The 27,030-nt window shown below is 45.2% G+C and overlaps 1 protein-coding gene across 6 annotated transcripts in view; it reads right to left on the bottom strand.

The window, feature by feature from the left end:
* The window catches only part of AUTS2 (activator of transcription and developmental regulator AUTS2), a 790,872-nt gene that overhangs the window by 19,919 nt on the left and 743,923 nt on the right, over positions 1 to 27,030 (bottom strand). For 2 of the 6 annotated variants that reach the window (XM_037375122.1, XM_037375127.1), the window contains 4 exons: positions 7,539 to 8,016; positions 5,712 to 5,965; positions 4,490 to 4,731; positions 4,005 to 4,049 (listed from right to left, as the gene is read on the bottom strand). In XM_037375122.1, coding sequence (XP_037231019.1) covers positions 4,005 to 4,049; positions 4,490 to 4,731; positions 5,712 to 5,965; positions 7,539 to 8,016 — 1,019 coding nt within the window. The remainder of the gene's footprint in view (positions 1 to 4,004; positions 4,050 to 4,489; positions 4,732 to 5,711; positions 5,966 to 7,538; positions 8,017 to 27,030) is intronic. The other 4 variants (XM_037375123.1, XM_037375124.1, XM_037375125.1 and 1 more) reach the window with 4 other exon arrangements.

The raw sequence follows: 27,030 nt of genomic DNA, 5'->3' as shown, positions 1-27,030 counted from the left end.
TACAAGCGCACATCAAAACGAAGACAGGAAGCTGAACAAGACAGAGAAAGCATTCCTGCATAGCATTAGGGAAATGGTACATGGACAAAACTGAGAAGCACTGAAGAAGTGATCTTGTTGCAACAATGTTAGTTAAAGCAGTCAATGAAATGTTCACAAATGTCATGACGTTTAGAGCTTAAAAGCAGTTCCAAAATCATAAAGCCAGCAACCTGTCTCCTGGATTAGGCCATCATAGTGTAAGACAGACTTTTTTGTTCAATTATTCATTTTTAAATTGGACAGAGGTTTTAAATGGTTTCAGTTTGCAAGCCATTTCAAGAGAAAAGGCAGAACACTGAGCCAAGTAAGACTCAGAAATCCACCATTTCAGTGGGAAAAACCCCTTACGAGTTCTAGCATGTTGGATAATTAAAACTCCATTAGTACATTAAGATTTTAATAGTATCTGTAGGAAATGAAGAAAATATGCACAATTCTTACTTCATTAGCCTGTCTGAGAGGATATCCTGCCACATCTAATACTAGCAGAGAGACAATCTGATTTGTTAAAAATTATTATTTAGACAAAATGTTAAGGCAGAAACCTCCCAAACTACTAAGACAGACTAAGCATAACAAAGTGCACATCACCACTGACTTCACTGAACCCAATGTATCTGTTCCAAGATAATTTTTTTTTTTTTTAAAAAGCTGTTTTGTACTAAACAAACACAAACAGGAGGTAAACAAGCAAGTAAACCATAACATCCAAATCTTATCTTGCCTCTGTGGTCTGGCTGTGAATCTTTTACTTATGCTGTAACACAGTTAACTTGCCCAATTCCATGGAAAATGCTGAGATTACACACCAAGTTGCTTTCTGGTAGGAGTCGGGGGTTCAAAGCATCACACTCCAAATATGTTCTCACTGTGAAACCTCAGGATCTAACAGGGGATGGCTGCTAACTTCGCTGGTATTGCCACCCAAACCCCTACAGGGATTATCTGCCTGATAAGAATTCATCTCTGAACATAGCTGATCAAAGAGCTCTCTACTGTATGCTACTTTTAAGATCAAAATAAATGAGTTAATGGCCAATTGAACAGAAGCAGGACTGGGCAAAGTAAAAGACTGGACATGTGGAGTGGGCAAACACTCAGAAAATCACATTCCAGAGTAAATCAGTATCTCAGAGTTTTGCTGAATTTGTTTATGCCAGACATATGTATGTGGTTTTCCTAATCGTTTTTCCTTCCACTAGCTTATTTTGCAAGGTTATTCATTCATATTATATTTACTGAAAGCTGAAAAAATATTTGAGGTATAAAAAGATATTTTTTTTGTTTAAAAGCATCGTGTCAGGTCTCCTTTCATAACATTTTTCTATTGTTGCTTTTAATTCTATTTAATTTGGACCTGCTCCATTCAATGATGCAGAAAACACTTTGAGATTAGTTGATACTGAACTGTAGGCATTGGAGAAATCATTAAGAGAGTCATGTCCTCATTTACAATAACTTTTAATGAGTAAAATATGCTTTAAATCCTCCAGTGTCTTCTGCATTTAATTCTGCGTCTAATGGACTAATTCCAAATGATGGAAAGAGACGCAATACTTAATATTCTATTGGCTATGACTAATAATAAGGAACACTTTCCTTAGAGTTTTATAACATCTGGTAAGTGAATTAAATGTGTCCTTTCCTCAAGGTCAGAATTATTAATAAAATACAAATATTTTATCTCCAGGATCTCTTTGTATTGGATAAATTCCTCCAGTGTTCAAAATACGCCTTTCATAGACAGTGGTTCCTTCTTCCCCAGTATCCCTTCTCTTTTGAGCAGCATTTTTTCCCCTTCTGGTTTTCTTCAGGGAACAATGTCGTTAACAGCTTTCTTGTGGCCAGGTGTAATGTAATGCTAAACTAGACCTGGCATCAACTGTAGGTAAAAGTAATGCTTCACTGTGCTACAGTGAGCGCCCCTCCCCCCCTCCCCCCAAAAAAGAAAAAAAAAATAGAGAAAAGACTGTAAAATCAAAGATGCCAAGAAAGAAAACTGTTTTAAAACTCTACATCAGCTTCTGTGTGAGCTGCATTCCCTATTCTGCAGCAGACTGATTTTAACCCTCAGACAGACCTTGCTTTCCTGCAAAACTCACTTAGAAGCTTTAAAAGCACTGCTAGCTTTTTTAAAGGTATCCCAGTTCCTGGTGTGGATCTACAGTGGAAACTTGTCACTAGGAAAAGGTCGATGGAAGTGCCACAGTTTCACTGCATTTCTACAACAGGAAAAGCCCGGCTGAGCATGTGCTTACGCCAGTAGCAGTATGCTGTTTGCTACCGCAGCTGCTCAGGAAACTGATGCAAGCAGTTCCTCTGTTACCTATATCATCTATAGTCACACTAAAAGAGATTACTGCAATACCCTGGCTAGTACAGCCTTGCTGTAGTTTAAGAAGGACTGTTTATCCAGTGTAACTCGTAGCCATCACACTGATCTTCTGGTATTAGCTTGCTAAATACCCAACAGACGCAACAGTGATTATTTTGCAATCCCTTCACAAGGACAAACCTTTCCTGAAGGAAAGGCAGGGGAGGGCACAATGGGCCAGAGCTCTGCCAAGTGCAATGGCACAGCTCGCTGGCTAACAGGGAACAAGGCAGAGCCTTTACTTAATTTAAAGGGGGTAACTTAACATATAAATCAGGTAACTGCCAGATTTAGAAGAGATCATGTCACTGAATTTGAAAAGCAGACACAGTTGGAGACTTTTGCAGTATTTCCTATATTGCGAGTCAACTTCTGTGCTTTATTTGTTTAAAATTCATTTACCTATTTCCCAGTTCCGTGTTCCTGCTTGAATCAACATGCCATTGATGATGATGTATCTTTTGAATCCATGTAAAGCTCAGCAAATAAGAGTGCAATTTTGCAAGCGATGCAAATGAGCAGCATTACCCTTTTCAGTAAAAGTGATTATCACAGGCTTAAATGTTTGCCTAATACTCCTAGAGCTCTGATCCTGCAAACACTCTCATACAGTTAAAGTTACTCAAATGAGGTGCCAGAAATTAACAGGACTATTCACATGTACTACAGGCGCGAGTTGTTAGCAGGGACTGTGTTTAATCACACTATCATCTTAACCAGTTTTTTTTGCCCAGTTCCACTTCTAAGCAAAACCAACACATAAAGCCAAGTGCTTTGCAAATTTCTGAGTGCTGATGCAGTACTCCTTCTCTCATCAAAATATCACTACTGGATTTAAAAATTCATGTCATATTCAACCAGATATCTGCCTCTGTCAGTATGATGAAGGAAATGCAACCCTTTACTTCAGCAGCAAATGCATCAGTAGATTCAAACCCTTAAGAGAAGAAGCTTTACAATTAACTGAGATACTAAAAATCAGTGCATCTCAGTAAGTAATGATTTTGGTAGCTCTAAACACATCTAGTGCATAGCTGGATTCACGTTTCTGTCACCAAACAGAGCTTTAAAAACATAATGAGCCCAGTGCATCAGATGTGCCTTTGAAATCTGAAGAATAAAACAAGTTTTCAGATTTTATAAACCAAAATATGATGTATTAGAAGAACTATTAGATTACCTATCCCTGAAGGATTTGTATGATACTTTGTCATTTCATTTCAAGTTTCTTAGAAAAAACATCAGTCTAAGGGTTTGTGGCACAACTGAAACACAGTGATGAAATTACTGCGCTCTCCTGCTTCATGTAACAGTCAGCTCTTCTGTCTCATCTTTTTCACATCAAACTCGTCTTCAAATGATGTATGAGCAAGAGATCTTTTGATTGGAAAAGCTGATACTGCATCTTTATCAGAAACAAGCACCACGAATGCAAGCCTTCAAAAGCCAAAGCAACCAAGAACGATAATGGTAAATCCTGGAGTGATGATCAGGGAGAGATTCGACATTGTGCCATTGACTGAGTGGTGATCCCAACCCACCACAGAAAAGCAGTTAAGTCAGTTTTAAACAGAGTAATAAAACTCACACTGTGACGGTAGAAGGGGTCAACTTTTGTAGGGTATTTGTCAAACTGCAAAGGGATCAAAGCACAAACTAGTTAAACTTCCTTGCTTTAATTCTGTTGGTAAAACAGAAGACTACTTCTCTACTATTTGGCAACCAACAGAGAGGAAAAGATAGGCAGAAAATCAGTTTCCAATGAAACTGGGATTTTTCTTTCTTCAAAGTAAAACAAGGTCTTTATGAGACAGGAGAAAGGAGGAGGCACCGGTGCGCACCACTCCAGGCACTGGGAAGTCCCAAACACGAGCGCTCCTTCAGCCACCAGCCTCGTCCCTCAGCCCCTGCGCTGCCACCTGACCCTACAGCACAAGTGACAATCGTGGGGAAGGGACAGCCCTTCCTCGCCGACCCAGCTGCACCTGGGCAGCAGGGGACTCCTTCCCCGCAACCTGGCAAATTCTTAAGTTTTGGTAATAAAGAATAGAGTTGTGCTCTACTTATCCTCACATTTCTGCCTGGGGTACGCACCATGGGCGGTGCTGGCGTTGGCATGATGGCAGTGGGTGGGATGGCGTGAGGGAAAGGCGTGAAGGTGTGCTGGTGTGTGTGTTGGTGTGTGTGCTGGTGCTGGTGCTGGTGCTGGTGGAACTCGGTCCTCAGGTACGGCGGTGGGCCCAGGGAGGCCCCGCGATCTGCGCTCTGCGAGGCCAAAAATCGTGTGTTTAGTTCCTGACGGAGAAGATCTTGTTCTGAAATACAAATAATAAAACAAACCCCTGTGAGCTCCGGAACTTTTCCAGACCTTGTGCCACTTACTTTTTGCTGGCTGTGGTAGCAACGCTTTATTTAAAACTTCCTGGTGGTAAAGCACAAGACTCTGCAGAGTAAGCAAGGTCCCTCAGATTGTCCCCAAAGGCCTGAGAGCCAGAGGAACGTCTCCATTTCCCCTCCCTCACCAAGCCTGTCTTCACTACAGCATCCCTCTGAGCATTAACCTGAAGGTTCTCCCTAAATTTGTATGGACATGGACATAGTCCTACATAGGTGAGGAGGTATGAGTAAGATGGAGTGAGTAAACATTGAGTGGCTGCTGCTAACTTTAGTACTCTGCTGTGCAGACACAAAACAATGTTACTCAAATGTTGATAATCCTCCATTTTCTTCCCTCTGTTCCCTCTCGGTGACCTGGGAGGAACAGACACTTTACATCTCCCCACAGTCGAAGTATAAAAAACCACAATTTTCTCCACTGATAAAAATCTCTACGTCTCACCCCACCACACACACACACACAAAGTTGCTCAGGAGCAACTGCGGGCACTGCCACCGCGGGCACAGCCGCCATGGGCACAGCCACCACAGACCCTCCCTCTAGCCAGGGACGTGACACCGAGCACAGACCACGACCGCAGTAAAGGCGCTCGCTGAGGGAGTCACGGATTCTGTGTGGACACACTACAAACTCTCCTGTGTCTTTATAATGGGGACAAAACCCCCAAAACCAAGGAAAAAGCACAGCCTTCCGAAAATATTAATTCCCAGGGCAGAAGAAAGACATTGGGTACGTCTCGGTGTTTGTGGCTTGGGTATCACTCCACATCATTCAGCAATGAGTACGGCCTCCACCCAGCAACAGGCCCCGCGGAACAGACCAAAAAGATTCAGTCTCAAACCGGAGAATCGTTCTCCTGTGCTGCACTAGACGGGCCATGACCCGTCTGCCTCTTACCTGAGTAGGTACTACCAGCTGGGTGTCCTGGAACCTGCAGTGTCCCTGACGTCAATGGAGGTGGAGGAGGCAAAGCCGTAGGAGGGGCAAACATATTGGGGTGATGTGGGTGTGCGGGGGGCTGGAGGGTGGGTGTGAAGGTATGCAGCGGGCTGTGGCTGGGTAAGGAGAGGGGGAATGGTGAGGCTGAGGGGTGGTGAGATATGTGTGGAGGAGGGGCCTGAGTCTTGGCAGGAGTGCTGCTTCTGCTGCTGCTGTTAATGAAGAGAAAAGCAATTAAGCATTGCATGGAAGAGAGTAAAGCTCCAAACATACACATACACAACCCCACCAAGCTATGCGTGGCTCACGTTAACCACATTACTAACACGAGTTATATATTTCAAATGCAAGTTTCCGTTCTACTTTTCTAGCGATACCACCGCGATACTCCTTTCTCCAGCCACCTGCTGCACCTCCTCTGGTGTATTTTACTTCCTGTGGTCTCTCCACACCAAAACCCAAGACATATTCTCCTCCCAGAAAGAGGTCGATACTCTGTCTTCCAACAATACAGTAATGACACACAAAGGAGTAATCAGCCTTGTGCATTCATTACTTAATTATCAGGTCCTTTCTACATGACTGCTTCCGAGTCATGTTTTCAGGCAAATGAAGCTCAGTATCAGTGATCACTGCATTAATAAAAGTTTACATTTTTTTGCTATGACTTAGAAAGATGAAAGACTGCAGAAAATGTGAAATGAAGTTGAGAAGGCAACAACAGATACACGGTTATTGCACAATTAATGCCTCTCTCTACCCCCACAATACAAAGAGAGAAGGCAAGTCAGCAAAAGCGAAACCAATATTTGTGATTACATTGGTTGCAATTTTTCAGGCTTCATTTCCTACTAATGAGTATTTAAAATACAGTCACATAGCACTTAATTCTACTTGTCATTATTTCAAGTGATGACATACTTCTGTTGCACAGACTTTTAAAGACAAGCAATACCAACTTGATTAAAAATAAATCCAAGACTTAAACACCTCCCCGTCTTTAGTCAAACCACGAAGCAACCATAAGGCTGGTTTACCAGGTCTTGAAGGCTACCATCTGCCAGCTGGAAACTCAGATTTGAAGAAAGATGACCTAGTGCTGCCAGCATTAGCTTAGAGTAGGGGAAACCTGAGGTCCCTGACTCAGAGAGACATCATGGGTTCCTGTGAACATCTCTTCATTTTTTTATCCCCCTTTTAAAGGTGAGATTTATCTCACTGTGGCCAGGTCAAGAACACTGAAGACTGCAAGGAAACAATTAAGCTTTCAAGTCACTGGTGCAAGACCATTTGTGCTAGGCTGTCAGCGGGGCCAACAGCAGCTGTACTGTAATTCTTGCTCTAGGGCATGTTGGTAGCTGGAGAAACTGGAAGATGTTTACAGGGATGGGAGGGTGAAAGAAATTAGCCTTCAGAGAGCAGCCCAACCTGCAAGAATCGGGATTTTCTTCCCCTGGTCTACATTGCGTAAAATCCCCTCCAAAAACCCAAGTACGCAATGACAGGCAGGAAAAGAAAAAGCAAATTAACTAAGCGCTTGAAAATACCCAGCATTTATGGGAATGCTAGGTCAGAAATAAAGTTATCCTGGCTCATTTCAGGAAAGGAATTAAGGTTTAATGCACTAAGTCCCCTTCATTTCCCAGCAACAGGATGGGCCGTGCTGTCACTTCTCCCCTTGAGCTAATTCATCTCCAGTCCTCCAGGCACGGGAAAGCATCACCACCGGGCAGCACGTCTGCCAAGACATGGGGCTTCAGCCCGCCCGTGGCTCCCTTCGCCTACCTTAAGCTGTTGAGGCTCAAACTGCTGCTGTTATAGGCAGAGAGCGGCTGCGAGAGGCTCTGCGAGGCCGGATGGGGCTGCACCGGCGGGATGGCTGGGTGGGCTGGTGGCACTGGCGACTGCGGCCGGGGCGGGTGCTGGATGGGCGGCTGCGGCACCGGCGGGCGGGCGGCTTCGTCCGGGACTGGGGGCAGCTGCGCGGCTGGCGGCGGGGGCAGCTGGGCAGGAGCCTCCGGCCGCGGGGCGAGCGCAGGGCTGGGGCAGGGCGCCTCCGGCTGCGGCTCCAACGGGGGCTGGGCCAAAGGCTGTGTCACCTGAGGACAAGGGTCTTTAGGCACCACAGGCTCAAGTATTGGGTCTTTACTGCTGTCCTGGCTCTTCTCTTGACTCCTTTCTAATCCTGATATTTTCGGGACAGCCGGGCCCCTAGCACCAGGGTCGTCATTTTCAGCTAGCGTACTGACTCCTAACTCTTTATCTGCAACAACAAAAGAAAGAGATAAAACAGTTAAGTGCACGACAAAACGGGCAAAACCGACCTGCTGCGCCAGTCACACCCCAGGCAGTTACACTGCTTTCGTCAAGGACTGTGCCAACGTGAAACCGAATCAAATCCAAAGCCATTTCCAGCAGCATCCCTAACCCTCAAGCCCTTCTCCTAACACTCCTCCTATTTTATCCGAAGGACAAATTTTCTGGTTGTCTCCATTAAGGTAATAAGAAGCAAGCAGACAAAAGTTGAGCTCTAACAATCTTGCGTCGGACCTCCCCAACCCCCCCACCTCAGGGAACACACCAGAAGGGTCCTGCTTTGCTTCCCTCTGTCTCTGTAGAACCATGTACATTGGGTCCTCCATACCCGCCTCCTGGGTCCCGTCTCCCAGGGATTCATTGCCCAACTTTCTCATGCAACCTTGCTAGCATTCCATCGATTCTCAAGAAAAATTAGATTTGCACAACAATTGCATGGGGCCACAAAACAGTGCTGATAAATTTGTGAATGTAGGTAGTATCATCTGTATGCTTATTTGGCAAAATCAGTCCCTAAATGATCACATTAAACCCACCGAAATTATCTACTGAATCACGTGAGCACAAATTGCCACCGTGCAAGGAGGGGGAGCGTTCCACGGGAAGCCAGGCTCCACCGCTTTCTCTGCTTGGAGAACTGCTTGTTTTCTAGGCAAATCCCTTTATCCCTAATTACTATTATACGTTTACTATAATGTCCTTATTGCCTGGGCGGCCAAATGAACAGAACGAAAAGGTTAAGGGAAATAACATATTTTTGCCTTGATTTTTCTTTCAATGACATTCATTTTGGACATTGCTTTTCAGAAGAACGGCCAAAAAAGCCAAGAAGGCAACATTATTAGTCCTGATTATTTTGTCTTTAAAGACATCAGTTGGACAGCACACTCTGCAAGCCAGTGTGTGCACCTGCCTCTTGTCTTCTTTCTCCAATAACTCTCCTCAAAATAAACCACCTGGCGGAGGAGACCCTGTTTAGTGCTACTCTTTTCTATTATTGTTACTCTACCACCACTCCCTTACTGACCCACTGAGAGGACAACTGCCGTGCAAGCTCTGTGCCTTATTATAGGAGATCTATACCTTAAAACACATGTTAGTGGGAACCCAGGCTTCCTTGGCTTGGCTGGTCATGGAATGACGTGGTTTTGTTTTCCATCTCTAACAATAATGAATATTATTCTAATTCTAACACTTGCTACAGGAGAGCTTTGCTTACTGGGGCTCTACAGCAATCTCCCATTTGAATCACTCCCCAAACCTTCTGCCAATGACTATTTGATTGCGGCACCCCTCAGAACAAACCCGGCGCAATGCTGCTGCCCCAAGACTGGACCAGGCACTGCCTGCAGCCCGGCAGCAGGCACAATGAGCAGTGCCACTTAGGGCAGCATCGCAGCCACCCTAAGCAGCTGGATGGACACCCTTGGCAATTCCAGAAACAAAGCACAAGGGAACGATGCTTTGAAGGGGCTTGGGAAGAGCTTGCAGTTAAAACAGTGTTCTAAATAATCTTAAGACGGGAAAACTTTACTCGCTCTTCTCTCAGTTTTAAGGGGTAGAATGAATAAATGCATAATAAAATAATATACATTCAGACACATATTTTGACAACTCTGTTGTTCAAACCCTGAAGCACAGGAGTGCCGATGAAGATGCTGGGGAGTGCACCCTGCCAGCCCACAGCCCGGGCACACGCCTGTTCGCCAGCCTTCGCATCACTGGAGCTACCAGAGACAGCCTGGCAGGAAGGTGTCACAGCCGCACCATCGTTTGGGTTTAATTTCATGCAGAAATCAAAAAAGTCACGCCAGGCGGCTCCCCACCACCACGTGTTACAGGCCCTGCACAGTGGTGAGCAGCTTGGCGAAGCACAGTTCAGATTGTTTCATTGTTTGTGGAGAGGAGACGGGGGAAAAACCTTTTGGGGACAAAAATGAGGTAAAGAGGAGAAGAAAAATGGGGGGGGGGTGGTGTTATGTTGTAAACTGACTTATTTGATGAGGATGTACTTTAATCATTTCTGGAGTACACAATCTGTAACAGGCAGGGAGGCTCCTCCACGAATTTGGATCAGAAGACTATGGGGGCAATAGCGGGACTCCGGAGGAATAAATATAATTACTCTGCTGTATGCCCAGGGTCTATCTCATTGCAATTAAACTGCAGGTTCTAAATAAAGGAAACTCTGTTTGCATTAATTCTTTGGATCAACCCTGTTTGATCAAACATTATTAAAAGTTAGACAGAGTGTGATTATCACGTGTTAAGGCAGATCCTCAAGGAGGAAAGAAATGAGCAACAGTTTGTTCAGGAATAGATGGGTCTGTGTTCCTAGTCCTTACAGGTGTAAGAGTTACAAGACTTCTATTTATTAATTTTTTTTTTACAGAAAGGCATAATAATTAGGACTTTGAGGGCTTAGCCTTGTCATTAGAAATTCCCTACAAGATGAATACAGTAGGTGGTCTGAAAATCCTGCAGAGGGGATGCTTCCAAATCTATGGGGAACATCCTGCACTTGGAGCATTCATTAAATCTTTTCATTTGATATTTTTAGGGTCTCTTGTGTGTGTAACATTTATTCAGCACAGCTCTCTGCTGGGGAGTTTGTTCCTCACGCAGTCGCTCCTCCTCCCCTGGAGAAAAGGGCTATGAATCCTAGTGTCTCCTGGGTATTTTTTGCTGCTGCTTACATCTTCATTACACAGCCCCTTAAGTACCATTCTTGTTAGTTTGCAGCTTAGAAGATGCTGTATTTAGTAAGATAATGTTATTCCAAATGTCAAAACACTGAACGTGTGCACAGTTTCTCCCTCTCTCTGTCTCACACCACTGCACCTACACTACAGCCCCACATGTCATCCGATGTCCAGGAGTCTCTAACCCCAGTACGCCTGGTACATGCACCCCTGCAGAGCTGATAATTACAACATACAAATCAGAAATTCTTCTTCTTTCTCCCACAGCATCTATTTAGGGAGCTGAAATCCCCCATCAGTGATGACCGCTACCAACTGTATGTTTTGTATGGAGGGCTCACGTCTTCATCAACAGTACTTCAAGGTCCTACACACAAGATTACTCTTCTTCTACCAGCACATCTTTGCACATCACGTTATTTCTGAATGCTCACTGACTAGCTCGGTGTAAAAACCACGGGGGAAAAAAAAAAACCCTTGTCCCTATGACACAGACAACCCAACTACACAACTTTCTGAGTTTGTTTATACATCGTAGCAATTGATCTCCATCCAATAGCTAAAGCAGCAAGCAAGCTAACTTCATTTGATGGCGCTCTCTGTACTCTATTTTGGGTAAAGTGACATTGCTGCATCGGTATTCGGAAGAGCAGTAACTGGGATGTAATGTCCATGCTGCCACCGGCTTCCCTTTCTCCGCTGGGTTGATATTGCATCCAGCAGCTGTCAGTCTCTTTACTGGAAAAGGAACAAAGCTGTAATTCGGTGCTCTCTGAGGACTGGGGAGAAACCTTGGCTAAGCTCGTCCCACACAGACAGGACATGCAACTTCCATTATCTTTCTTCCCTGTCTTTGCTCTTTGTTGTGTCTTAACCCTCAAGCCCCTCTATTTTTCACTTTGCACAGACACTCTGGGGACCTCCCAAGACGCAGGACACTCAGTCCCCTCCAAGTGACACAAGCGCAGTTAGTGGTTTGCTGTGCCTACGTGATTATTACTTGGTTGGCTCAATAACACCAGAGGAGCAGACAAGGCCACACTGGGAAGACCTGTAAGTAAACCAAACGACTGCATGTGAACTAGAGACTCTGCAGCTGTGAGTTTACATTATATTTTATACACATTCTACGAACATACACATATACACATGCACTCCCATGTGTTTGTATACATGTATGTCACGTGTAATACATATGCATTTATATTTATACCCATATCTGTTATATGTATACACATCGTTAACAGAGAAATACACAGTGCATGCAAACACTTCCATTAAAAGACATGGATTTTTGTAACGAACACAGGTTATATGCAGCATTCAGCTGAAATGCCATTGCCTCTCTTCCTAACGTGCAAACCAGCAAAATTTGACTTAAACTCTGTGTTCTGGCTCCTTTGTACCATTGGGGTGATCCAAAAGAGCTAGAGGATGGCCAGAAGCGGCCAGCTGAGAACATCACAACCACAAGATGAAGCCCGGCTATCCTTCTGCTGACAAAAGAGCCCTGCTGAAATCCGCCTAATTGGAAATTCCCAGAGATTCACCAATAAAGAACGCTCAAATTTTGCCTCGTCAAGTGTTGTCTGCAGATAGGTTCAACACATCAGGTCGTACAAAGAGCACAGGAGATACTAAGTGCCAGCACCGGGCTTTTCTCATGCCGAGACCTGGAGCACCACCAGCCCGGCCGGGTCCCGAGGGGCAGCCACAGGTGTGGGAACCGGGCACCTCTGACCTGACCTGACAGTACTCGGGGAATGACATCTCCTTAGACAACACCCTGCATGATGCTGTCAACTTACAGTGGCCAAACTTTTTTTTTTTTCCTAAACACAAAATCATCCAACTTTTCCATGTCCAGCTCTGGAACAACTGAATTTCATTTGGAAACCAGACTGTATCATACCCTGTCACTCCTCCTCCTGTCCACATTAGGATTCAGCCTTTCTTCATGCGGCCTGGGGCCATTCAGGCAGCTTATGAGCAATTCAGAATCAACACTGAATTTTCCATTCTCTTGAGAGGGTGCTGGATTAAGCTCAAGGTCCTTATTGCAGAAATAGAAAAATTACAGGAGTTTTCAGTGTTTTGCAGCATTATCTTTGGGACTGAGCATTCAGCCTACCAAGGAAATATTTTACAGCATTATTTAATTTAAAAATAGCATTAATTTTCTATTACTACTTTGATAAGTTAAACTCTTCTCTTGACAGTATTACCTCCACCTAATGATAATTTTCCGCAAACTTCCCAATGCAAGGTAAAAAAATTAGCTCTTTCAAAAAATATAAAACTATTTTCTTCAGTTTGAACATGGATAAGTGGGCAGCTGGTGCAAACTGTCACAACCAATACAAACCGTCAGAACTTCTCTGAAGTCAATGGAATGCAGAAAACGTATACCCCGCTGACCTCCAGCCCTGGGAGGTATACAAGCATCGTACAAGGTTTGAAATAATTAATCAGATTTAAGACCTGATTGTACATTTCATATTGATTAGACATTGGTGAATGAATCATTTGGATAAATAAAGGCAGATGACAGAAACTATTACTGCAAAGGATGGAGGAGGTTGTTTGGTACACCAGCCAACACGTATCATAAAGGCCCCAGAGCAAATCATCTGTTGTACTGGATACACATAATTTGCTAAAAACAATTTTTCATTTTTAGCACAGAGTCATCTTTCATCCTAATTTCCAAGGACACTAACAAAGTATTTGATTATGCAAATTAAAAACATGCATTCGAAAGCATGGTTACTAGCAGCTCTGTCATCTGCTGATACCAATTATTCCACAGTAAGCAGGTATTTAGTACAACTGAATAGCAAGACTTGTGACACACTTTGTACTCAATTATAAAACAGAGAAGAAAATCATTCAGGACAAAAGATTTTGCTACCTCCTGTTAAAAATGTTTATCTTCTGCGTTGAAATGGATTTAATTGTCAACAATAAAGTTGCAGATCAATGAAAAGAAGCACTTAGTGGAATTGCACAAGATGTTGACAATTCTTCAGTCATTGAGCTGCTTCTGGCCTTGATTTGAGAATGCAGAGTCCTCCAATATTTCACATGAAACAATTTATTTCATCCAGCTGTTAAACAGAACATACGCCATAAATGTAACTCCTATATCCCGTACACTGTGAGTATAATATTGAAAGCACTTCATGTTTGAATTTTTTTTTTAAAGTACCTCTTTACTTAGTACAAAGGAATGGGATATAGCTTTATAGAGGGAAGTGAAGTACAGAACATCCAAACACCCCTCTCACAAATCATTGCATTTTACTTATAGGAAATAGATGCATGCAATTGTAACATCCTCACAGACCCTAGGAGAAAGCAACACCATGGTATCAGTCCTGCTTCAACGCAAACACATACCCACACACACAGCCAAAGGTTTATTTCCAATAGGGAAAATCTCTTGGCTTCCTAACCTTTCTGGTTCTGAAGCAATAAATTACATCATTAACTATGCCACAGCCAGCTACCAGCACCGGAGTGCTTATTGAAGGGGACTTTTCCCAAACGGGCTGGCAAACTTCCCACGCAGGAAGTAACGCTGACAAAATCATTGGGGGATATTGTTTAATAAATTGTGGGTTTGGGCACAAAGAACTTTAGCTTCCTGTTTCAATATTGTTTTTTAATTAAAAAGATCCAGGTCTTGTAATCACAGTATTTGTAAAGCACACCTAGTTTCACAGAAACATCGACAACACCTTATTAAAGTGGGCTGGCGGTCCACGCTTCCTACCAGCCAGCACAGGATTTTTCCAAAACAAGTGTAAAAACCCTGCAGCCAGCGTAGGTAAAACAACCTGTCCAACCCGCGAGATCTCATACTGAGCTCTGGTCAAAGACTGGCTTATACCCAAAAGCCAGAGAATATCTTCCAAGATCTTCTGGAACTGTGACAACAGCCATAGGCTTCTTATGTACATGAATCTCGAGTCCCTTCTGAGTATTCGCAAGTTCTTGCCCACAGCAGTAAATTTCTTAGCATGTCACATGATAATATTCCTTCCACAAGGTTTTAATTTCTCACCTTTTAAATCCACTTGCTTCTTGTGAGTCTGTGAGAAAAAGAATTCTCTACAAACCACCAGTATCACCCATTTCTTTACAGAATTAAGCTGTTTCCCTTCTATCTCCTTTGCAAGATTTTCAGCTCCTACCTTCTCAGTCTTTCTTCCCACGAGACTTTTCCCACGTGCCTGACCACTTCTCATTATTTGTTCCACTATCCCATCACACTGCTTTGTCTGTAGGAAGCGGCTGACCCACACTGCACAGCCCCCCAGCAGCTGGGCCACTCACACCCGAGCATCTTCCCCCTCTCGACTCCGTGCTCACGTCGTAGGCAGCTGTTCCCGGCCCGCAGCTGCAGACGGGAGCGAAGGTCTGCACTAACCCACCTCCGGTGACACCCACCTACTTGCCTTGACTTGCCCCAGCGAGCTCAGAGCCCTGCGAGGGCTATAGGCACCTGCACGTCGTGGTCTCACGCGCACTGCTCTGTTTGCCTGCATGGGCTCTCGGCCCCCATCCTCCCAGTCTGATGAGGTTTCTCCGTGGTTTCCAAGAGCTCTCTCCAGGTCAAACTACTCGAGGTGCCCTTGGGTCACAGCTGCTGCTTCCCTCCCATCTCTCACACTGACCAGCTCAGGACAGAGGACTTGAGACTCCAGCTACCCTTAACACAATGCCACATTGCAAACAGATCACGATGAAAATAACCCAACTCCTTGCTTTCCTTTCTTTAGCTACATTTTGCTGGTAACAGTCCTTTGCCTCTTGGTTTGTAACAACTAAGCATCCACAGCAGCCTTTTCCCCAGCACCTTTTCAAAGGCCCTTTGTAAGCCTGGAAAAATTATGGCAATTGGAACATTTGCCACTTTGACACCTCAAAGAATGAAACCAGCTCAGCGAGACAACGTCCCTCTCCTGAAATCTTCCTAGACGGAATCTCCTACCACGACCCTCCAAGTGCTCAGGCCACGATGACCAGCAAAGCCCTCCGTCTCTCAGAGAGGAGCCAGCGCTTGTGAAGGGCTGCCCCATCCAGCATCGCTTCGGTTTGGCTCCAGAAGCGCCTTCCCCCCTCCCTCGGCCGTTACAGAAATACCCTGTGACTCACCCAGTGGGCTGAGCAGAGACGTGCTAAAAGCATTTCAAACCTGCCAAGAGTGAATGAGGTGGCAGTACAAAGTACTAATCAATTAAAAAAACCAAAAACAACAAAAAAAAAAAACCACAGCAAGGCTTGATAATTTTGCCCAATTTTCAATAGGGACTAAAAGATGTGTAGATGCTGCACTTAGAGGCACTTAGTGGGGGACTTGGCAGTGCTGCGTTAACGGTTGGACCCGACAGATCTTGAATGTCTTCTCCAACCTGAACAACTCCATGGTTCTGTGACTGGATAACCTTAGCACAGGGTCAATCCCATCACAGGGCAAGGGAAGAAAAATATACCGGGTTTATCCATCGCCCCTGCTTCCTTACTATTGATTTGCCTTGGCCACGTAGCTGCAACATTCCCTTGCATGCTCATGACATCTGCTCCTCATGCTCGTATGTGACAGAATTACTTGAATGAGCTTGAACAAAACCGGCTTTCAAAAGCAGCTTGAAAAGCATCACCTCATGAACACTGATCAGATTTAGCATGACAGCTCAGTTTAATATATGAAGGACAAAAAAGACCTGTGTGATATGTTTATACAGAAAAATAACACGTTTATTCCCCCCCTGAGAGGTGTCATAGCCGTAACTCACCAGACACATACCTCTGGTTCCTTTGTGAATTTGTTCTTTAGAGCCAAGAACTTTCTGTTTTTAAAGGCATGATGTTAACATAAGCAGAGCTTAGAATCTCCAGTGCCCCTCTTGTTAACATTAAGATGAAGCTCAGCATGACCATGACAATTCCCACTTTTAATTACAACTATTTTAGCTCATTAGCATCTACAGGAAAACTTCGCTGAGCTTACACATCGCAACTCCACCGATCATTGTCACCTGACAGTGTTCTTACACTTGGCACTATTTGGCTTGTGTTTCCGATGCTACAGAGAAAAACTGATGGATATTGTCCAACCGCCTGCTCTAACGTAGTATCACTTAAGAAGAACCCTTCTGGTCTGGGTCGTGTCGGTAACTGCAGAAATTAGATTTCCACATTCCTGGTCAACAAAGGGTCTCATATGTCAGTTATAAGTCACCAGTAATGTCCATCTCATTTTAAAATGTGTGAATTTCTTGTATTGGGCCAAAACACATCCTACTAATTTGTTTTATTTTACAAGGGGGGGAAAGGTGGTGGTGGTGATGGGGCAATTACTGAATAGTTTTAAATACATAGCTGTAACATAACTGAAGATCTACCACTCTGTTTCGTATTTCATTGCTTTGAGAATGTAGTTACTGAAAGCTTTTCTTTCTGTGTAAACATGACTCTGCATACCAACTGCCTCCTGTGTGGGACAGTGGCAGAGGACTTACAAACTACAGACATTAAAATAGAAAAGAATATGAAATAGAGAAAAAGGCATGATAACGTCAACGACTCTTTGACGTGTACCAGTTTTGTTCTTACATCATTCTATAGCATTTTATAAACAGGAATGTGACGTTCCACTAAAGCCTGTATCATAATTAAAAAGTTGAAAAGTCTCTAGCTTTTTATTATAGATATTCATAGGGGAGCATCACTATCTACTACATAATTCAGTGTAGGCAATGTGGGCCATTTCTGGTCCAGAGATCTCCTGATGCCTTCTCTACCTCAGTAAGAGGCCCCACATAATTACTCTGAAAGATTTGCTCTGCCTTGACATCTTGTTTTCTTGCCCACGGCTCTCCCTGCCTGCTCTTCACATCTGTCGGACATCGACCAGTTTGTTCCAATTACCTGAACTAAATGAACGCTGGTTGGACTGCAGCCCCCCCAGCCCCCACACCTACATAAACAAATGAGACGAAATCTGTTTGCCCAAGTCACGTTCATTTTCAGGTACGGAGGTGGGGGGTGATGGGAGCCTGACAGGTCTCAGAGAGACGCCGGTTTGTGCCTGCCAGTCTGTACCCACATTACCCGTGATCAGGAAGGCAGGTCTGGCAGACGTCAGGACAGTTGGTGGTTGCTGGTAGAATAAATTTTGGTACAGCAAAGGGTCTGCTGTATCCTAATTGCTCCATACAACATTGTGTGTTTTACTCAAACCAGCTGAACTACTCTCACGACATTTATCATGTCAAGCTTGGCATCTCCATGCGATCAGAAATGTCTGCTCCTTAATCTCCTGGATGGCCACCTTACGACGTGGAACAAAGGTCTGGCAGTGCTCGCCACCTCAGGGATATCACTTTTACCGCTGCACTCCCTCCTCTGTGTAATTCTGCCCGGAGGCTGACTAACACTTCACTGACCACTACCCATGGGAGTCTGTAGAAAATGGAGTTTGGGACGCTACAGTTTTTTATTACCAACGTGCAAGCAAAATCTGAGTGAAGGTACAAAGTCAGCATGATGGCACTTGTGAACTACCTGTTCACTACTGAGACACGTGGTGTCTTCAAGGACCCACTGCCTGAAGTGTTTCTTCCCAGAGATTTGGATCATCTCTGCACCGTCCATCCAGCTCGCTAACAAGGCACATTCACACGAGCTGGTGTGAAAGGGCCTTGCACGCTGCCGCTGACGCTCCCCTTGCCCATATGCTCACCGACTGACCTGTCCTTCCTGAAAACAGTGCAGCAGCATGTCAGCTGTCTTTGCTTCATGACAGAAACTGTCTGAGAAGCTGCCACCTGAGCACATCCTAAATCACACCAGCAGGAATGAACACCGGGCTTTTAGCAGGCAGAAGCACCCCCAGCTCAGTGTCAGCTCAGCGCCTGGCTTAAAAATCTAAATAATATAATTGGCCTCAAAACAAATGGTGAGCAATGAAGACCAGGCTAAAGCCAGGTCTGCCACACGCACACGTCCACTGTAATTATGATATGGTTAATTAGCTGGGAGGATACAAGGCTGACACAACAGTGTCCTACGTGCAGAAAAGGCACGATCGTCAGGGTGCAAAGTCTGACGCTGAAGACAGTCCTGACCGCTGCAGGGGACTTCTGCAGTCCAAAACGCAGGGATTTTCTACACAAACTAAAATTGTTAGCCTGGGTATGCCTCAAAATACCATTTTAAAAATTTCCTATGCGCCAAAATTTTATTTTGATTCATGTTGTGCCTTGCTGGGGCTACTTATTAACCAGCAACTGGTGCATTCAAAGACTCAAGCCTTACACGCAGGACTTTGCAGCGTTGCCTCTATGTTGCAAGGAACTGTAATTCTAAAAGGATTACAAATTTACCAGCACAGCCATGTAAAGTAGAAAATGAATTGTTCACTCTTCTCATCTCTGTTTGGAAATTAGATTACAGGCTTCAAGTGAGCTGAAATACAGAATGAGGCAAATCTATGTGATTAGCTCACAGGTGGCCAGTGAGCCTTTTCTACGCTCCAAAGTCTGGCAGATTCCTATTAGCTGCAATAATAAAAAGAATGTGTACTTATCCTTCAGCCCAAACCCTGCCCTGTGCCAACACGGCTACCTGCTGTGCTAATCCTCAGAACCAATATAATCATCCTCAATTGTTATTTCATAAGTTTGTTCAGCTGTCATTTGGGATATGCAGTACATGTGGCACAGCCCTGCTGCCAACCGCAGGGCGAGCCCCTTGCTGCACGGGCCCCAGTCCCCCACCCCACCACAGACGGAGGGCAGGGATCGGGCGCCTACACAGGACGGCCCCACGCCGTCAGCGGCTGGTTTCCCAGCCCCAAGAGCAAAGATTCTTCATACGTATAAACAGTTTGTACCATTAACCACCAGTGCTTCCTCTAAATAAACAAACACAGTTTCCCATTTATCTTCTCTCCCCAGAAGACAGCCATGTGAGTGTCACTTCAGCAAAATACATCACCCATGATAGAGATCACATAATGCATAACATCATTGGTCCATTGCATATGGTATTTGCTTTTGGACTCACACCAGTTGCACACGCAGCAGGATGATGTGGACGCAGCACTCGGCCATAACCTGCACTCAAGTAAAGCTCTTCCAAGCCCCCTCAGCAAGGGGCCGGTTAATATAATGAACCTTGAGGGTTGCTCCCTCTAGCAAACTTGATATCCCACCTGGTAGAACTGTGGTAACATTTTATTATTTCTATAAATGTCTAATACTCCTCTGAACCCTCCTAAGCTCTTTACCTTAACGTTATCTTGCATCAGGGAGCTCTACAACTCAACTTACAATTTCCTTTTGTTACTTTTAAATGTGGTAGGCAGGGAAATGAGAAGACATCTCCCTCTTCCCGCATTACAGGCTCGCCAGAGTATTTCAAACTAACTTTATCAAACTTTTTTTACAGCAGAATTTTAAAGAAACGTTGAACAAGCGGTGCTCTGGAGAGGGACGGGGGGAAACTAGCACTCGAGGCCCCTGCGGGAGCAGGCGCCATGCTTTGCTCTGCCCTTGTATGTGCCCTTCCACCTCTGCTGCTCACCCCAAAGCAAACGCCAAGATCCCACAAGCACAGAACACGTCACACCAGCGCTCCTGGCAGATTGAGAGGAAGACTCATGCTGGCAGTGCTGTCTCCAGCAGGTACGCAGCCCCGTGCACCCACCCTTGGCCACGCTGCCCCTTTGCTACCCTTCCCGAGCAAGTGTGGCCATTTTATAAGCCCCTCCGGTGAAGTAATCGGAATTCAAAGTATCCCCTTCTCTCTTTATGTCCTTTTTTCTAAAGCCACTCCTCACCAGCACGGGCAAAGCTTGCTCCAAAGGACACAGCTGCTGAACAAAATCCTTTCAAAACTCCCCCCATCCTGCAGCGCCCGCTGCAGACCCCCAAACTAGCTACAACCTCCGTAGTAAAGCTCTCACCCTCCCTCAAGTTATGCACATATTTAAACTGGATGTGAAGGCAGTCAATTCTTGATTAACCAGCAGCTGATTATTTGATTTGTGGATTAACGCAACAGAGACACCTGGGCTCACAGGCACCAGCTGGCGCAGCGGCGGTGTGCCCAGGTGCCGGTGTGCTCCGGGGTGTACCTGCTCTGGGATCTTCAAGTCATATAATCAAAGATGTCACCAACTTTCCCCCTTGCTTGTGTTACAGCCCCATGCAGCCAAGGCTTCCCTGGGGCTGGGTCCCCCCCGGTGCCCTGCAGGCGGAGGTGGTGGTCAGACCCCTCGCCCAGGCCAGGAGCGTGCACGGTGCCTGTTCGACAGCTCTGCGAAGCGCCCGCAACAGCCTGTGCTTCAAACCTTCCCGCAAGGACCCAGCAGCAGCCTGAACGCTGCGGAACTGCGAGCTAGGAATGTCCACGTCATCTGCAGAACGGGCTCGGAGATCCAAGGCAGAACCCCCAGTTCGACAGAGCCCTCCTTGGCTCGGTGCTCTGCAGAGCCCGTCTGGAACGCAGTGTCTGAACATCTTCCATCTAGCACAGGTAAACCACAGAGAAAGGAGGTTTTATGGCTCAGCTTTCATTTTTATCTCAACAGCTGAACAACTCACATTATGTTTTGTTTTCCCCTCTGTTCCCCCTCTCAAAGGCCCTTGACCAGGGCAAACACCCCCCTGCGGGCCACGTTACCGCAGGCACTGACCTTCCAGCACACGCTTAAGCTCCCCTACCCATGTACCAGGGCCAGGCCAGAGGGAAGTGCCTGGGGGTTTTGCAGGGCTGGGGGGAAGGGGTTCAGTTCCAAACTTCTCCCCCTGTCCCCACGGGCAGCCCGACCCCTCGAGCAGTGGAAGCAGCTCTGGGTCCCACCACGCTGCCATGCCCCGGCGCGACCACGCCAACCCCCGCTTCTGCTCGGGGTGCAGCACAAGTATTTGTGTAACACTGCATCAGCAAACTATCATGAGTATGTTTCTGCCTGAATTCTAGTAATTTAAAGCAAAATGTCTGAATCTTGGAAATTAACCAAACATTGAATAGTCTTTTACCAGAAGGAGCTGATTTAGGTAATTAATGCTAGCTAAACAAATAGACATACTGGACAGATTTTTAACCAACTGGGATGTAAATATTTTTACTCTTGTGGATAAACTTACAGTCAAATCAGTTCCACAAATCTGCACAATAATCCCTTCTCTTTTTTCTCCTCTTTTGCTCTCTGTCTCAGGTAGAAGAGTCCAAATGCTGAGCAGTACAAAGTGAAGGCAGCTTCAAACTCGCTGTTCAGCTAACACGGTGCTCTTCTGGATGCCGGAGTCACCACCGCTGACCTTGATTGCAGAATCATAGAATTGTTTAGGCTGGAAAAGACCTTTAAGATCATCGATGCAGCACTACAGCTTTTAAATCTTCCACATCACAGACTTCGACCAGACTTCCTCCCAGCTGAGGCTTTCATTTAAATCCCTTGCCATAATTTAGCAAGGTGGCAAGCTAGGGCCTGGCAGCGAGGCAGCGGGAAAAATGGACATTTCCATAACCAGTTGGGTTCCAAGGAGCAGAGGCTGGGCCCCACGAGCTGCCTGATGGAGACAGCTCTTATCCAAACGTCCTCAAATCCATGGGGCTGCGGATGGCAGTGTCAAACTGAAGGTTCAGTGCCTTACAAAGTGAATTAAGAATAGGCCCATCTGTGGCATGAAATATCCGTCTCGGAGTGAGGGGAACCTTTACAAATAACATTTATTAAAGTTTTAAGAAAATACTTTAAAATCGGGGGAAAAAATCCCACCCCACTTTCAGTCTTATAGTATTTTCAATTCTTTTCACACAGGGAGGCAAAACTAAAAACAAACCTTTGCTGGGTATTGGGAGACCAAATCAAGCTCATATGATGTTTCAACAGCAGCCCAGCAAAAGAATCAATACCTTCCAATTCACGTTATTGACGTTTTCACATCCTCGCAGGCATGAGACTTCAGATGAAAGCATTAGAATCACCAAATTGTTCAATTTGCTCTTGTTCAGATATTTTACACTGACATTTTTTATGATGGCGTGTGTAAGCTTGTTCGAGAGAAGCTCTTGAAAGTCAAAGTAGACTTCAGCTCCCCAGATTCCCTATCCTGCTTCACATTTTCGGATCCAGGGCTGCTTTATGCAAAGCGAAGAAAAACATGAGATGTTTCCTTCCCTCTGTTTTATCCTCTCTTACCGTGCTTCAGTTTAAAGGGACTTTAGGAAGAAACAAAAAATGCCTTCTGCTACTACCTCTGTTTAATTGTACCAGAATTACAAAAGATTACACACCTATAAACTGCATTACCATGGAAAAAAAAGTACATTTCTGTGCCACACAGCCTGGAAACACACATGCTTCCCTGCTGAGCGGGATTAGTTTCCCTGACACCCCATCTTGTCTTTTTATGAGATGGTTTCGATAATATAATTCTGCACTATAAACAGTCACAATAACAAGTTGTTTGGACCACTGCAAAACAGCAAGAGCTCATTAAGTCTCACAGAATGTTTGCAGCTATTTTAGCACAGGCATGATTTGTTATGACATAGGAAAACTCTATTATTTCGCCAGGTTTAATAGGTAATAGATATGCCAGAGCACATACTTCTTACAAGGCTATGAGAAGCTTTTAGCAATAACCCTTGAGGATGTATTGGGCAAACTGATCTTGCAACATCTCCAAATATATAGAGAAAATGATCTGAACTACAGGAAATCACCATGATTCAGGGACAGTGCACTAGACTAGAAGATTAAAGTTCTGCTCCGGCTCCCTCAAGACGAAGTTAGGCCAGTGCTTGTCCCTGTTTCCTTTTCCAAGAATTTAGACGACAAGCTTTTCAGGGCAGGGGCTGATGTAAAACACGAATCAGCTCTTGCTTTAGGCCTCTCTGTATTCGTTTCATGAGAATAATGATAAGGATTAAAAAAAGGTCAAACTCAAGCCTGGCAGAATGCCAGCAGTCTTCATTGTGGTTCAACAGATGCATCTAAGTAAATGAGTAAGTAAATGTAATATGTAATGCGGTATTTCTTTGGACTACTCCTTGTTCTCCATTCGGATGTTTGAAAAGTACCTAGCTGGGTTTCTTCACTTTCAGTGAGGCTGACAGCCACGAACATTTGATAATCATGTCCCGAGCTCATTTGTTTAGTTTCCCATTAGTTCCTGACAACCCTGAATACTTTACAATCATGCATAATCCTTATATAATATGCAGAAAGTTGAAACTGTAACAAGCTCCAGTGCAACAAGGAAAATGCACAGAAAATCAAGTGGGCCCATTAACATTTAGAAGAAACTATTAAGAGCTCCATTCAGCAGCTCAGCCCATAAGAAGATACATATTTATCATGTATACCTGTGTGCATGTATGCGCATACCTTTGTGTAGGAATATATGTACACAAATGTAGTCATCTGCCCTGTTCTGGTACAAGTCAAGAGGATTTCTTTTAATTATAATCAAAGGAGGGCTATCAAATTTATCCAGAGGGAAGGAGGGAGAGCAGCACATGGAAATCACTCTGGCAGGTAGGGACCCACTCTTGCTTCTCACACTCCACCTCTGGAGGGATCCAACGCCCTCCTGCTCCCAAGAGGTGTTAAGTCTGCCATTGATGTTGGAAGCTCTCCAGCATTCACGTCAAGCTTACTCAGTTTGCTTCTGACTGGGACACACACACAACCACAGACAGTGGAACATTTACCAACAGCCACCAGTTTTACTGGAAACTGTTGAAGATGTTTAACAACTTGTCCTTGGGACTAATGAGGCGGTGCTACAATGAATGAACGAAGCATTTTCGCTGTTACTGTTCTCCCAGTAAGGCTTAAAACTGAGTACTAGATACAAAAAAAGTTGAGAGATACACGGTTTCAGGAGACACAAAACTCTGTGGCCAGGAAGGGATGCTGTGGAGGAGAAACACGCTGGCATTGCTCAGGGCTGGGGGCTCACAGGCAATGCCCACAAGCCCAGCGTGAGGCAGGGGCAGAGACCTGCCCCTTCCTTTTCCACGCACGAGTTTGTCCACGTGCTCTGTTCTTCCTTAACAAAATGTACAGTCACGTACAACAGACCTACAGCCATGTCGCAGCCAGTGCACGGACTCAAACTCACTCGCTGCCTGGCAAAGGGCTGCGGACCCAGCTCTGCACACACTCTCGGTTCCCTCCTTCCAGCTCCACACACCATCAATCTCCAGCTCACCTCTCCTCAGCGTTTCGCTCATCAGTGCCATCAGTGGCATAAACCTGCCAGGCATGTAGAACTTTAATGGTCTAATCCTCCTGCTTTCACAAAGACCAGATTAGCTTTAAGTTAAATACTCTTGTTCCCTAAATTTCCTCCTTGTCAGGATGCCAAGGGAAGCTCTTAATCTTACAAAAGAGCCCAAGGACATTCTGATGCCTCCACATGAAGACAGAAAGCAGTCCACAATGCCAAGATAAATCTGAGGTATTATACTAATCTCACAGACCTGGAAACGCACATGCAGCAGGGCTCGCGGCGGTTCATTGCTGTAGCTGCTAGAGGGGGTCATTAGCTGCAAACGGGGCTCTTGCCACGAGCGTCTCGGCATCCCCCGCTTCACACACATCAAACTGAGGAAGTGATTGGTTATAAACTTGTGCGAGTTATCAGCTGCAAAGAAATCAAATAAACCTGTAATTTAGACACAGAAGCCTAACTGTGAATTCAGCCAGCTTGTCTACACTTGCCGTGTCAAGCGCCCTTTGCTGGCAGCCCGGTGTGGCCCCTGGCCATCGGGAGCCAGTTCTGCAGCGCGGATGTTGCACAAGGAGAGATTGAGCATTCCAGACGCGATGCTCTTCCACAGATGGAAATGGCAATCAAGCATGCAAGCCATCTCCAGTGTGACAGTCTGAGTGTTGAGGTCCCCCTCACAAGGTGTGACACCAAAGAGCCCCCACCTGGCAGCGCATGAAGCAGCACGGGGGCTATCTACAGCTGAGCCTCCCTCCCCCTCAGCAGGCTGATACGATTAAAGCCTGTTATTAGACAGTAACACAAATTAAAAATCTCCCTCACCTTGAAAGAAAACTGCAGAAACTTTACTCCCAGGTAAAGACCAGAGTACATTTACAAAGCAACTAATACTTCTTTTCACCCTTCTCACCCACAAATGTCGGGAGACCACAGGAATTCTACCGGAACGTGAACACAGCCCCCTGCGGCACATGCAGCTTGGGTAACCCACCCCCCACTTGTCCGCAGGGCTGGCAACCAGCTCAAAGTGACTTAATCCCTGTAGTAACTTCCCCTACTCGGCACAACCCTACGGAGACCAATGCGGGGACAAAAGAGATCTGCTGGAGGAGGGAAGGTCACTCCGTCTCTGCAGAGTAAACCCTCTCTGTATCCGTGAAAGACAACTCAAAGGTAAGTTTGCAAAACCCGGTTAAATATCAGTAAATGATACCAATTAACAGCTTCTATAATTTTGTTTCTTAACATCAGATAAAAAAGGAGAGGTTTTTACCTGCACGTCGCTTTATAGGCTTTCCAACAGCTTACACACAAAGCATCTAGACACTTTAATTTCCACTCCAATATGAATACTCCACCCCCAAATGAAACCTATTAAAAATTAAATTCTTATATAAAGTTTAATATGTGGCTCTTTTCTCCCCAGGTCCCATTAAATACTCTCCCTACACACAGTTTAGAAGACAGAAGAGATCCTAGAGAATATTTACAAAGAGAACAACCCCCCCTGAGGGTTTTTATGTTACTACAACATTAATCTATTTTAATCACACAACAGATTAAAAACAAACAACATTAAATGATTCTGCAAAGTACCAAGTGAAAGTATCTTTATGCTTAAAAAAAAAGAAACTGAGAAAAAAAAAAAAATTACTTCCACAGGCTCCTATAGCTGATCTCACTGGGCACGTTAGGACACAGGTCGGAGCAACAGCGTTGGGGGGAAGGGAAGGAAAGCGAAGCCCAACGCTGCCTCGAGCCCCTTCTCAGGAGCAGGCGCTGGGACTGGATCTCCCACCCCGCGGGACACCCCCAGGCCTGGCAGGGCAGCGGGGCTCTCGGCGGCTTTGGACACATCTCAGTGCAGAAAGCAGCAAGTGGTACAATGCCTCCCTCCGTCCCAGCTTGCCCCCCTTCTCGAGCCAGCCTCGCCGTGCTGGGGGCCACGGCCGCGCTCCCGGCTGCCGAGCACCGTGGGCTCCGACTCCGGCACACCTC

Source organism: Falco rusticolus, chromosome 1 (genome assembly GCF_015220075.1).
Source record: "Falco rusticolus isolate bFalRus1 chromosome 1, bFalRus1.pri, whole genome shotgun sequence".
Lineage (NCBI taxonomy): Eukaryota > Metazoa > Chordata > Aves > Falconiformes > Falconidae > Falco > Falco rusticolus.
This window is presented reverse-complemented; position numbering and strand designations above follow the sequence as displayed.